General features: G+C 45.0%; 1 protein-coding gene across 3 annotated transcripts in view; it reads right to left on the bottom strand.

Annotated features, from left to right (window-relative positions):
• Positions 1–12,942, bottom strand: part of MPZL1 (myelin protein zero like 1) — a 44,620-nt gene that overhangs the window by 14,951 nt on the left and 16,727 nt on the right. For 2 of the 3 annotated variants that reach the window (XM_071564055.1, XM_071564062.1), the window contains 3 exons: positions 11,551–11,711; positions 8,588–8,801; positions 1,838–1,970 (listed from right to left, as the gene is read on the bottom strand). In XM_071564055.1, coding sequence (XP_071420156.1) covers positions 1,838–1,970; positions 8,588–8,801; positions 11,551–11,711 — 508 coding nt within the window. Of the gene's footprint in view, positions 1–249; positions 324–1,837; positions 1,971–8,587; positions 8,802–11,550; positions 11,712–12,942 lie in introns of all 3 variants that reach the window. The other variant, XM_071564069.1, reaches the window with a different exon arrangement.

Genomic DNA, 12,942 nt, shown 5'->3' with positions numbered 1-12,942 from the left:
GCTTCAGTCAATGCACTGGAGAGTTCACTGTTGGAAGAGATGGAGGGACACCATCTGGGATAAACAGCAACTCCACCCCAGAAAGACATGAGACAATGAAACCCAAGCACCCAGTGAAATGCATCATCCCTTTGCCAACAGACTCCAGCACAAATCACAGTGATGTTAGTAGAGAGCCAGCTGGTTAGTCAGCAAAGGAAATGTGTACACACATTGGTATTAACAGCAACCACCAACTTGATTAGTTACCATGGTGTCTAGTGGGACTGGAAGAGAAGACCCAGCCCTGTTACATTCCCAATCTGGCGTCTATATCAGGGTCTCTGTAAGGAGAGGAAGGTAAGCAGGATCCGATCCCAGCACACCAAGGCAGAAAGAAAAAAACAAAACAAAAAGAACACCAAAGTCAGAGCATGAATGGAGACCGTGGCCATGCAGGGGTTCCAGGTGCCACGCAGGGCCCCAGCCCACCTCAGGTCAAGGCAGAGTGGTTATCTGGGAGTAAGTGCATCGCTCCACCACCACACACCAGGTTAGCGTCAGAGAGGGGACAGTCCGTAAGTCTGGAGGGGGTCACAGCACACTCGGTTTCTCTCTACATGTCATGCAGAGCTGGCATGGTCAGTGAAAGCAGTATTTCAACCTCAGAGACTACTTCCCCAAGAGAGCAGTTAAATCTACTACAAGAAGTCACAGTGCATGAACTACTGCTCCAGGCTCGGCACCAGCATGTGTCCTTCAGCAGGACGACACTGAAGAGCAGGTTGGTGGGAAGCAAGGCAAGCAGGCCACCACACACACACTGCTGGTGCATGACACTGCAGGCTTCTCTTCAGTTCTGAGGGGAAGGACACATGCAGAAAGGGAAATCCAGGCTTTCCACACAATTTTGAGCACACACAGCCGCCTTTGATGTATTAAGCCTTACCATTGGGCAATAGCCAACTCCCTTTCTCTAAGCTCTCCAACTGGGAAAAGGACAGGGCAAAGTTTAATTTGGAAATACCCACAAGTTTATTTTTGGAGTTATTTTCTTACCCCAAAGAACCTGCAGCAAGCAGGAAAATTTGTTGGGGAAATGACAGAAGAAAGTTATACATTTGGGGTTTGTTTCCAAGACTACATCCATAATTTTCATTCTTTCTTATAGAAGCAAATTACCATCTAATTAGAGAAAAAAGGAAGCACCTCTTCCACCAGTTCCAAGTTTCATCACCACATGTCTCAAGTCTGCCTTTGTTAGTTCTTGGAGCTTTTTCATATGCCCATGCAAAGAACTGTGCTTCACTTTGGAGTTATCCTCCTAACACTAAAAACCCTGCAGGGATTGTAACAGTTAACAAAAAACAGACAGTGAATGGGAACGGATGCAGAGTGGCTACTCCTGCTTTACTTTGAATCATGGTGATGAATGGGATTTTGGCAAGTATACAGTAGTAACTGAAAAATCCAGTTCTAATGTCAACATAGAGCATTCCTTAAAAGTGCATGTATGGCACTTTTCCTTTGGGGGAAAAGTAGAGCTGAAGGGAAGGGGAACAGACTAGTGCTAGGGGAGCTTGGATTAAATGTTCTTAGGGCATATATGCTTCTGGGTGGGGATCAACTCCACCATCTAGTGATTTTCAGGTGCAACTCATGGTCAGTTTGTCTTTTCAAGCAGAGTACAAAGATAATCATTAAAGGCAGATGATCAGTGCTCCACACTGGCTATACCCTTTCTGTAACCATGGCTGCCAAGACTTGGCTGAAACAACTCCTACCCCCCTTTAAGTCCTCCCTCTGATCCTGCTGCTGTTCCTCGCATCACCCACAGGTGAGGAGGGAGATCTCTTACCCAGAGTATCGTTTTTTAGAGTTGTTCTTTCTGATGACAAGACACACCACAATAGAGATGAGCGATGAGAGACCCGTAACCGTACCGATGGCTATCCCCGCCACCGTGGCAATGGGGAACGCGGGCAGGCTGTCTGCAGAGAGAAGGGAGAGAACATTCAACTCTTCTGCATTCCCTCGGCAACAGAAGTGCAGACCACAAATGCCCTTCAGCCTGGACTCGTTCAGAGCAGAAGGCACTAATGTAATACCCAGAAATGACCCTGGCAGCCCAAGTGGCAATGACAGCAGAGTAACGTATGAACAGAGCACACACTGAGTGTTCTTGGTGTCACCGCAGAGCAGAGTTTGTGCTGAACCAGGAGTTTTTACATGTCAGGGAACACAAGTTGTAATAGTATGACTGTGTGAGTTCGGCAGTAAATCATGAAGGCAAGAAAAGATTAATTAGGCCACAGCTTACAGGTGTCACACTCAAAGACAGTTTATTCAAAAACTCCACGGAGAGAAAAAAGACAGGTAAAACCTAAGCTCTAACTTCCAGTTACAGAATATATCCCTTACCTTTTCCCACCCATAGCTTCATCCTATAGGCTGAATCACAGTGTCTGTCAAACTCATCACAGCTTTAACTGGATGACACTTTTAGACAAATGTTCACCATTGCTAGTGGGGCCAGTTCTGCGCACGCTGAGCCTCACCTAAAATCCACTGTGCAGGCTGGAAGGGCACACCCACGTGGGGACAGCCCTTCCCAAATCTTTGTTTGCGAAGCCGAGCCACACACACACCATTGCTATGAGCACGTTATCTCTCAAGATTCCTTTCCCATGAGTAGAATAACCCATAGCCTTCTTATCTCCTTTGGTTTTGCTAGTTATTGGTCTCTTTCTCACAGAACTAAACTTGCACCTGCCAGCAGGCCTTAGAACCTGTCTGCAAGTCTAAAAACCCTTTTTCTCAACTCAAAAATCTTTCTTTACTCCCACAACAAGTGACAACGAGGACAACCCTGTCTCATTGTGCATCTAGAGGGGGGGAAAAAAAGGTTATATCCCTCTGGAAATTTCCAGCAAGGTGAAGAGGAAAAGGCAGGCTCACCTGAATGCACACTGCTAACCCACTGAAGGCTGGGAGTTCTCCAGGCAGCACACAGCAGACACCAGACAGCACATGCTCACTCCTACTACTGTTTATACACAATTCTGGTGTCTCAATATGCAGTTTATACATTTTTATAGACTCATTTTTTACTTTCTTTTGTCTGGATCATTGGACAATACCAGAAATACATGGAGAGGAACACAGTATTGCTTTACTCACATTTTCCCTAATATTATTTTGGGGGAAGGCAGGCCAAGAAAGAGCAGTCAGAAACAAAAGCCAACAAGAGAATGAGTACAAAAGACCTACAAGCAACCAGGTCCTTGAGCAAAAACAATCCCTCAGATGGGTTTGCCTTTGTTTGAGGTGGGACTAACCCAAACAGTCTTTCCTAACATACCTCTCATATGGACCACAGGGACTTTATCTCCATCTACAGTACTCAAGAGTTCTGATTGGGCAGGGCCAGCTCGACTGATGGAGCCCCGGGTGTTGACCAACCAGGTGGCCTTTGCCAAATGCAGCTCCCAGTGTTTGAAAGTTCCCCCACCCAACACCTTCAAGGTGGTTTTCAGCAGTCCATTACATCGCTCAACTTTCCCGGCAGCTGGAGCATGGTAGGGGATATGATACACCCACTCAATGCCGTGCTCTCTGGCCCAGGTGTCTATGAGGCTGTTCTTGAAGTGGGTGCTGTTGTCAGACTCTATTCTCTCTGGGGTGCCGTGTCTCCACAGGACTTGTTTCTCAAGGCCCAGGATGGTATTCCGGGCAGTGGCGTGAGATACGGGGTATGTCTCCAGCCATCCGGTGGTTGCCTCTACCATGGTCAGCACGTAGCGCTTGCCTTGGCGTGTTTGGGGAAGTGTGATGTAGTCAACTTGCCAGGCCTCCCCATACCTGTATTTCGACCACCGTCCACCATACCATAGAGGCTTCACCCGCTTGGCCTGCTTGATGGCAGCACATGTGTCACAGTCATGGATAACCTGTGAGACACTGTCCATGGTTAGATCCACCCCTCGGTCACAAGCCCATCTGTATGTCGCATCTCTGCCCTGATCACCAGAGGCATCATGGGCCCATCGAGCTAGAAAGAATTCTCCCTTATGCTGCCAATCCAGATCTACCTGAGAGACTTCAATCCTGGCAGCTCGATCCACCTGCTCGTTGTTACGATGCTCCTCATTAGCCCGGCTCTTGGGTACATGAGCATCTACGTGACGGACCTTCACACTCAGCTTCTCTACCCGGGCAGCGATGTCCTGCCACATCTCAGCCGCCCAGATGGGTTTCCCTTTGCGCTGCCAGCCGGCCTTTCTCCAGCGCTCCAGCCATCCCCACAGAGCATTGGCCACCATCCACGAGTCAGTGTAAAGGTAGAGTCTTGGCCACTTCTCTCATTCAGTGATATCCAAGGCCAGCTGAACAGCTTTCAGCTCTGCAACCTGACTTGATCCACCCTGTCCTTCAGTGGCTTCTGCAACTTGACGTGTAGGACTCCATACAGCTGCTTTCCATTTCCGGCCTGTCCCTACAATGCGGCAAGAGCCATCTGTGAAGAGAGCATATCGCTTCTCCTCTTCTGGTAGCTGGTTATGTGGTGGGGCCTCCTCAGCTCGTGTCACCTGCTCCTCTTCTTCTTCAGAGGACAATCCTAGATTTCTCTAGTTTCTGTGCTTTTTCACCTTTTTGAAAGTGCCTGCAAAAGCATCCAAGTAGACATGGATTTCTGATAGCAGAGCAGCTGCTGCCTTGGACAACACAAAACACACTTTTTCAGAGCAAGAAATCAAGTTACAATGCAAAGCCATAGAGCAGAGTGTTTGCTGGAGGACTGATATAAAAATCTGATAGTTCTGTCACTTCTTTGACTCAGGTTTTTCTGGTTGGTTGAATCTGAGTGATGGACAACAGTTATGTTCTGTTGACAGAAGTTTTTAAAACCTTATTGAAAAATGCAACTGTTTGCATGTGAAACTAGAGTGTGGCTTTATTGCTCCTCAGAACTTAATCCAACAGACTACAGGAGAGCTCACACAATTTGACAATCACATAGTTCAACCACAGAATATTTTGCCCCCATGTTTTTCCTATATTTTCCGGCATTCCACAGTTCCATGAACTCCTCGTAAGTATTTCCAGAGCAGCCAATGACTCCATTATAACAGAGCCTCCCAGCTACATAGCCAAACACCTGCTCTGAACGCCAACATTTTATTTAACAGCTCAACACAAAGCAAAAATCCAGCCATTCAGAAAATGCTTTTCACTAATTATCACTGTAATTCGAAGCAATTTCCATTTTGCCAAAAGCATGTTGGCATCAGTTTTATGAAATAGGCAGGAAAGTGAAATTGCTCTTAAGGATAACGATTTTCATACAATTCTCATTTTCTCCCCCTGTGTGCTCAGATCAAAGCTGGACTATCTACAGACAGCACCAGCTGTCTTGAACACAGTGTTAAGTAGCTGCCTGTTACAAGCAGGGGGAGCCTCATGTAAGAACTTGGAATTCCCTACAAATTTCTGTCATTTAGGCTTCAAACAGTAGTCCCTTCCTGTTATGGGTTCACCTAGGTGGGCCTAGATTTGGGCTCTGAAGTTTGGACTAGGCCGAAGCTGTCAGCTGACTTGAGCTGGGCTGAGCTAACAGCTGACCTCTTCTAGCCAGTAATTTTATATTCCATACCACATTATGACATCATCTCCAGGGAAGTAGGAACCAGTGTGGGAGTGGTTAAGGCAGTCGCTTCTCAGCCCTCCTCTTGGGAGGACGCACGATGCTGTCCCGGGGGGATGGAGAGGACCAGGCCCACCACTGGCTCACAGAATACCTCAGGAAAGTAAAATGTGTTGTTCTGAGTCTCTCCTTTCTGCCTGAGTTTGTCTCCCTGGGGAATAAGCTTCTTCTTAAATAATGTGTAGTTAAGACAGTAAAGTTTGTGTGTTCGTTAAGAAGTGAGGAACTTGTTGTTGCAAACTTGCGTGAGTGTATGTTTGTACTCTCTTCTAATTGTCTCTTTCTTTCTGTGAAAAATATATGTAGATTTAGTATAAACGCAGTTTGAAGTGGTTTTTTCCTTTCCCCTCTCTTTTCCTCCCTTTCCCTGGTGTTAGGAGGGAGGCTTTTCTCTCTGTGCTTGGGGGGGTTGGCAGTTGCTTATCTCAAACCAAGACACTTCCAGATTCAGATGCACTATTAAAAGAACAGTCTTGCTCCTCATCCCTGCCAGTAGGATTTTCTGATGGAGCTGTTTGTGCAAACACTGTGTCGTGGATGATTGTGGCAGACGAGGGAGCACAGGCTGAAGATGTCACACACAGAACTAATTTTATTAAACTACATGCAACATACTCAAAAGAAAATAAAATGCAGGAAAAGGAATAGGAAAGATGAAAGATCTTTCAAATTACTCTTTATATATTCTTAATCCCTCCCATGGCCACATTCCCATAGGTTTATGGCAGTGTCCATATACTTTGTTACAGCTTCTAATTGGATTTCACTCACTCTCCAAATGTAATTTTAGTTTCATGAGAAATGATCAAGACACATTGTTGCCCTCAGCTCCTCCCTTACCTCATTTTGGTTTGGTTATATTGCCAGTTTTCTCACTGTCTTAATTATCTCTTGCTGTTTCCCACTCATTCAAGGAGGCACCACTTAGTTGAGGCTGAAAACTGCCTGCAGTTTCAAACCCTCATAACTCAAACCCTCCTAAATATGTACATACTGCAGTGAGACCTCAGTTGAGTGACCCTGGCTTGGCAATTTTAAAGAGTTAGGCCAACACAGAACTTATTAAATGCTTAATCCAAAACTGAAAGCTAACGAAGCATCTATGAGGTCATTTCAATGCGTAAAGTATGGATGTGGCTTTGAACAGCAGACACATGATTCAGAGCAGTGGATAGTGAAAAAAAATATGCACAAGACTCAATATGTGCTTGTTTCAATATAAAAAATTTCTCCATCTCCGTTCAGAATGAGTTACAACCTAGTTACTGCAAGAGCATTACTTTCAGGTGAAGTCAGAATGCAAGACAGGATTACAACTGTAGCTTGAAAACCGGTTTTCACAGTCTTCCTAAGAATCTGAAGACAAATGTCGCAGCATTTTTCTGATGATGAGAAGTATTTCAAATACAGGGTCTCCTCCAGAATCACTGAGATTCTCCTGTCCAGGTGCCCCACCTGTGGGGAAGCCAGCATGCAAGTCTGTTGGAAAATATCAGCTGAATCAGTGCACCTAAGTCAGTCTTCATTTGCTTAACCTGGGTTAAAATCTGCAGAGGCTTTGCCAGGACAGCCTGACTTTGCCAAACTGGCAGTTGCTTTACTGCTTCTTCATAGTGTCTGTCAATACACTGTGAGAAAATAAACTGACCCTACTTTACACAGACTTCAAGCTTCCAAGGAACAGAAAGTTCTAAGTGATGGATGGACCTCCAGAGGTTCCATCCAACCCTAAACTGCTCGAGGAGGGAGGAGAGGAGGGAGGAGAGGAGGGAGGAGAGGAGGGAGGAGAGGAGGGAGGAGAGGAGGGAGGAGAGGAGGGAGGAGAGGAGGGAGGAGAGGAGGGAGGAGAGGAGGGAGGAGAGGAGGGAGGAGAGGAGGGAGGAGAGGAGGGAGGAGAGGAGGGAGGAGAGGAGGGAGGAGAGGAGGGAGGAGAGGAGGGAGGAGAGGAGGGAGGAGAGGAGGGAGGAGAGGACCTTGCCTACATAAGAACACAGAATGACCTCATGAGCAGGGGCACACACCTGCCATAGCAGCAGCACCATTCTAATTAAATCACAGAGTTATCTTCCCTAACATATGAAAATCTCATGGAATAGCTGCACCAGCACTGCAGTTTTTGAATGCAGCATATATTTTTGTCCTTATTGAATTATGAATTTGGAAATCCAATCACTGTAAGAATCATTTCATTGTAGGAAACAGCTCGCTTTGGCTGACCTCCAGCTTAGGCAGAACAATCAAATGTTTTGGATGATCAAGGGAAATAAAGAGCCACACTGACATACAGAATCTAAGTGAGTGCTTGGGCTGTGAGTGATGTTACCAAACGCTAACCAGAAGCCTGGTGTGGCTGCAAGCAGCCAGCCCTTGCAGTTTTCAAGGGTCACCACTGCAAGAACACCTGAGTAGAAGAGACTGACATCCAACACAAACACCTTTGCAGGGAAGACAGAAGCATTTCAGGAGCATTTCCCTGTCTGCCAGTATGTGCTCAGGCCAGATTTATGGCTTTGTATTCCATTATATACACCAGATGGATTCCAAAGAGAAGACTCTGCCACTTTCTCTCCTTGCTCCCCAGATTTCAAACATTTACTGTAGCACAATACAGGGAATACATTCACAGGACTTTGAAATAAGAAGATGGGTTTTCATCAAGCTCTTGATAATAATTGTTAAAAGCACAGGCATTAGTGGGGAAAGAGAAAAAGTGTATGACATCCAGTTTTTTAAACAGCTGACAGATACTGGTTCAATTATTAGGACCTGGAAGAAGAGAATGAAAAATACAGTTGTTCCCTCCACGCTACTCCCTCACCCCCAATAAAAGTGACATAGAACAAGGAAGGGTGAAAATAAAAAAATTTAAAAGGTGGGAAGGAAAACAATGATATAGGTGAATACCTTTCTCCACAACTCTAACTCGGATTTCTCCTGGCTTGACAACAATGTCAGGTGGGTTCTTGACATCACAAATGTACGTGCCGTTGTCCCGGAACTGCATGTTTGATATTGTGATAGAAGCATCTTTCTTGTTAAGATCTCCAGCCCAAGTGATCCTGTCTTTAAATGGTATGTCCTTCCCGGGGTATGATTTTCCATTAGAGTAATAGAAAAACTGTAGTCAAGGAAAAGAGGACATAAGAACAATCCAATTAGAGATTACAGAGCTACCATGTTTCTCTCACAGCACTCTCCCAGAATCAACTGTATTATATTTATTTGAGACTTTTTCCTCCTCCTGCATCACCACTTTAGTCTGGCTTGTTGCCTCTGGATCACATAATCATGCTATGGCTTATACTCAACCATTCCAGCACAACAGACCACAAGTTCCAGTTTCCTGCTGGTTCTGATTTGTTTTGTGGTTGGATTGTTTGGGGTTTGTTGGTTTAGTTTTTTTCCTATTTTGATGGGCACAGAGTTTTACACACAAGGAGGTGGGGGAAAGAGAAAAAGGCTGGTAACCTGGGAATAATTAAAGGACAGAACAGTTCTGGAACACAGCCATCTGTCTTTTAGGCACAGGAAGCTGTCTGCATCCGAGTAGGAAAAGGATACCAAGTTTCCTGACTTGTGTGTTGCTGTGTGTTACTTGCAACTAAAACACAGTTAAATTAACATACAATATCCTCCTTCCTTCCACCTCCCAAAAATCCAGTGAGCAATTTAGAGCTTATCTGGCTGTTTTCAGAAACCTTGAAGTAACTAAACAGAACATCTTCCCAGGTTTTAGGTGACTAAGTTGCACAAGGGCCCTGCACACCCCAGATATGACCAAAAATCCTTGAAGAATGAACCTGCTTAGTATAGAATAGGGAGAAACTGCCTATTTTCTAACTATACCTGACCAAAATTGGAATTTACAGCAGTAGAAGTGCATAGACTTCTACAGGGCACCTCTGCTTTCAAATGCATGGGAGAAGAGAAGCCTACAGATCAGCATAAATTCAACAAACTATCCTCATGTGGTAGGAAGTCTGCCAGCACACAGTCATCTGTCACCATTTTGGAGGAACTCTGCATCAGTCTGCAGCTTTTCCTGCTGGATTATACCCTTTGGCACTGCAGCACTTCATCACCACACCCCTGTGCACAGGGGGAGTCACCAGCTGGAGGTCTAGAAGGCAAGAGGTACATTTCTCAGCTCTCTAGGTTTCCTCACCTAGGGGAGGAGAAATCACAAAATAAACATGTCCTGAAACACAGACTAAGTGACTCAAGCCACTCCTTGCCTATGATTCAGTGGTTTACTAAGACACTTCTTTTGAGACCTAGAACTGATGGATTTCAAGTGGTTTAAGCCGATTACGAAGCCCTGCTGTGATCAGATGTTTCATTAATGCTGAGGTGTCTCTACCACTGGACATGTGTCAGTGGAAGGGGACAAGGAGGGGAAGCCCTTGGTCAGGTCAGCCCCACCACATGGCCACAAGGTTGCCAGTGTGATTCTAAAGAGGCACAGGGTCATCCTTGTCAGGAGAAGTATGGACTTAGCTCAGACATGAGCTGATCATGAGATTGATCTTTCAAATTAATGCCCACGAAGATACATAATGACATGACTTGGGCTCATAGAAATGTTCCCTCTATATTCCCCCAGCTCCTCAAAAGAAACAGAGGAACTAATATCAGACCATGCTGGGTCACTTCTGCTCACAGACAATGTGCTTTTCTCTCAGTTGTGCTGATCACTGTATCCATGCAGAATGTCTACACTGACTACACTTACAAAAAATGTTTTCTCCTGAAGGTGTATTTCCAGAGCTGGACAGTGATCAGAAAGGGAATGGAAGGATATATGGGGAGCGGAAAATGTACAAACAGATGGCTTGTTTTCACCCATCCTGTTCGACAGGGGCAGGAAATGTGCCCCACTCTCTTTAAGCTTTTGCCCAACTACTGCTTTGGCTTCCTAAGAAGAGCACCCTTTTCCAAACTAAGTATTTATTTCACTGAAAATTCAGAAGCTTGTTCTTCAGAGCTCTATATATTGAGCAAGACACTCATACACTGTTTTGGATTCTCTGCTCTGAGCACTGAAGGGCTCTTAGAGTTTAAATGATCTCATGTCTGCAGCAGAGGGAAGGCTGAGCACCCTGCTGTCCCCACATCTTCCCCACTGCCCCACAGTTCCTTGTTCAGCTTCCTCTGAACTCTCACTCAGGACAAGGAACAAGGAGGAAGCAGAAGTGTCAGGCAGCTCAGATGTGCCCAGCTAATGCAACAGAGGAAGAAGACAGCTAACAACCCACCAAAACCATTTCTTTGAAGGTTCACACCCAAAGGATCTGAGCCCACTTGGGCTCAACATACAGGAAAGAAGTGATGTCAAATGTTATTTGTCTAAGTTCCTTGCTAGCCTGATTTTAACTTGTCAAATAACTGTAACTTGAGGATGTAACTGCTCACTGACTTGAGACATTCAATTTTCTTCTGAAACCAAGGAGACTGGCCTTACTTCAAACCCTTTCAAACTATACAGTACACAAGCAAAATAATACTGTAATTACAGTGATAGTTCAAATTCTGCAACTGCTCCTTTCAAGTACAAGACAACAGAGAGTTTAAAACATGCCTAGATGCTCATCTACTTCATATACACTGCTCCCAAACCAACACCCCTCTCCTCAGTCTGACAAAGTAACTTTGTGGTCACTGCACACTCCAGGCTTTGCAGCAATCTGGCACATGCCAATACTTTTTTACAACTCTAAAAAATCTCCCCTAAAATCACAGTGATGGAGACAAGACACACAGAAGGAGGCTTGAATCCATATCTGCTTGCTCCTTAAAACCAGTTAGCAGAGCACTGCACACTTTTCTCAGCCTCCCCTCCCAGGCTTGTCCCTCTAGTCACTCCTTACTGAGATCCGAGTTGCGGCTCCCTCTGGTTGGAAGCTCCAAGAAACAGATGCTGCACTGCTGATCACTTCCACAGACGTGAACGTGCACGGGAGCTTTGCGTCCGTCCCGTTCTCCACAAACATCTCCTCCGGTGTGTTGACCTCTACTGCTGACACTTTGACTGTATGTGAAAGGCAAAGACAAGAGAGAAGGAGGAGAAGCGACATCAGTGCTGTTCTGAGAACCAGGAAGATCATATCATGTTGCCTATAAGGGGAAAAGAGGCATCAGTAACTCCTACATCAAGTAGGATGTGTGCACAGACATTGCATTATACCTGCAATACAAACAAGTACAGAGTAGCCCAGTTCACTTCTCTTTCCTTGTATTATCTGTCACAGGATGTTTTCCATCCACAGATGTTTCCTCTACAACAGTGTGTGGAAGTCAATTCTATGGTGCAGAGAGTGAGTTTAAAACTCTTTCACAGGAGGTGCCACCAGACATTGTAATAAATAAGCCCCATCAGAGGAACTAACAACGTGGACCCAACCATTACTCAGTTTCCTCCCTGGCTCACATCTTAGTTTCCACCTCCAGTTTTTCCTAGCTGTAGGTAGAACAAAAGCTCACTGCCAGAAAGCTCACAAGTAATAAACTTGTGTTGTTCCCAGCTATACCATCTACTCCTGATCTCTGGCTTGCTCCAAGGTCTTCATGTGCAAGACCTCAGAAAGAATCACTCAGTTATAGTTCAGAAGCATGAGAGTAGTTTAACTTTTTCTACCTTATGCACAGTCAAAACAGCAAGAAGATCACAACCACCCCACAAATTTAAAGTAATGAGGGTTAATGTTGTGTTTCCGCTGACAGTTTTCCTACTGAGTAAATGAAATCCATCACAATTTTGAAAACCTGTTGAAAAAAGAGTATCTGTTGAAGATACTCCTTATCTGGCACCTTCTAAACTGCAAGGACACTGTCCCTATCCAGATTTAGCCAAGGGACTTGTCATTCATTCCAGTTTATGCTAAAAAACAAAGCATGATCTTGTGACATCACAAAAGAATGTCCTTCAGTGTTCACATCCACACAAAAGCAAAACTCAGGTGCAGTCACTGTGGGTGGATGCACATGTGATGTGTGTCCCCAGTACCTCAAATGTAAGTTTTGATTTTTATCAAAATGACCTTCAGCACAGCAATGGCAATAGCAATCTACTTCTGTTCATATGATTTCATGTCTCTGGGCTACAATATCTTAAATTCAGGTGGTTTCCTTCCTTATTAGAAGAGGAGAGCAAACCTTGCTTCTCCAGTATCCCAGTTGATTTATTTCTCAGCTTTGAATAAACCAGCTCTTGAAGTAGGCAAACCAAATGGAAAGATGCCGGTCAAAGACAATTTAAATTA

Source organism: Pithys albifrons, chromosome 1 (assembly GCF_047495875.1).
Source record: "Pithys albifrons albifrons isolate INPA30051 chromosome 1, PitAlb_v1, whole genome shotgun sequence".
NCBI classification, from domain to species: Eukaryota; Metazoa; Chordata; class Aves; order Passeriformes; family Thamnophilidae; genus Pithys; species Pithys albifrons.
The sequence above is the reverse complement of the archived record's forward strand: the minus strand, read 5'-3'. Positions and strand labels throughout refer to the sequence as shown.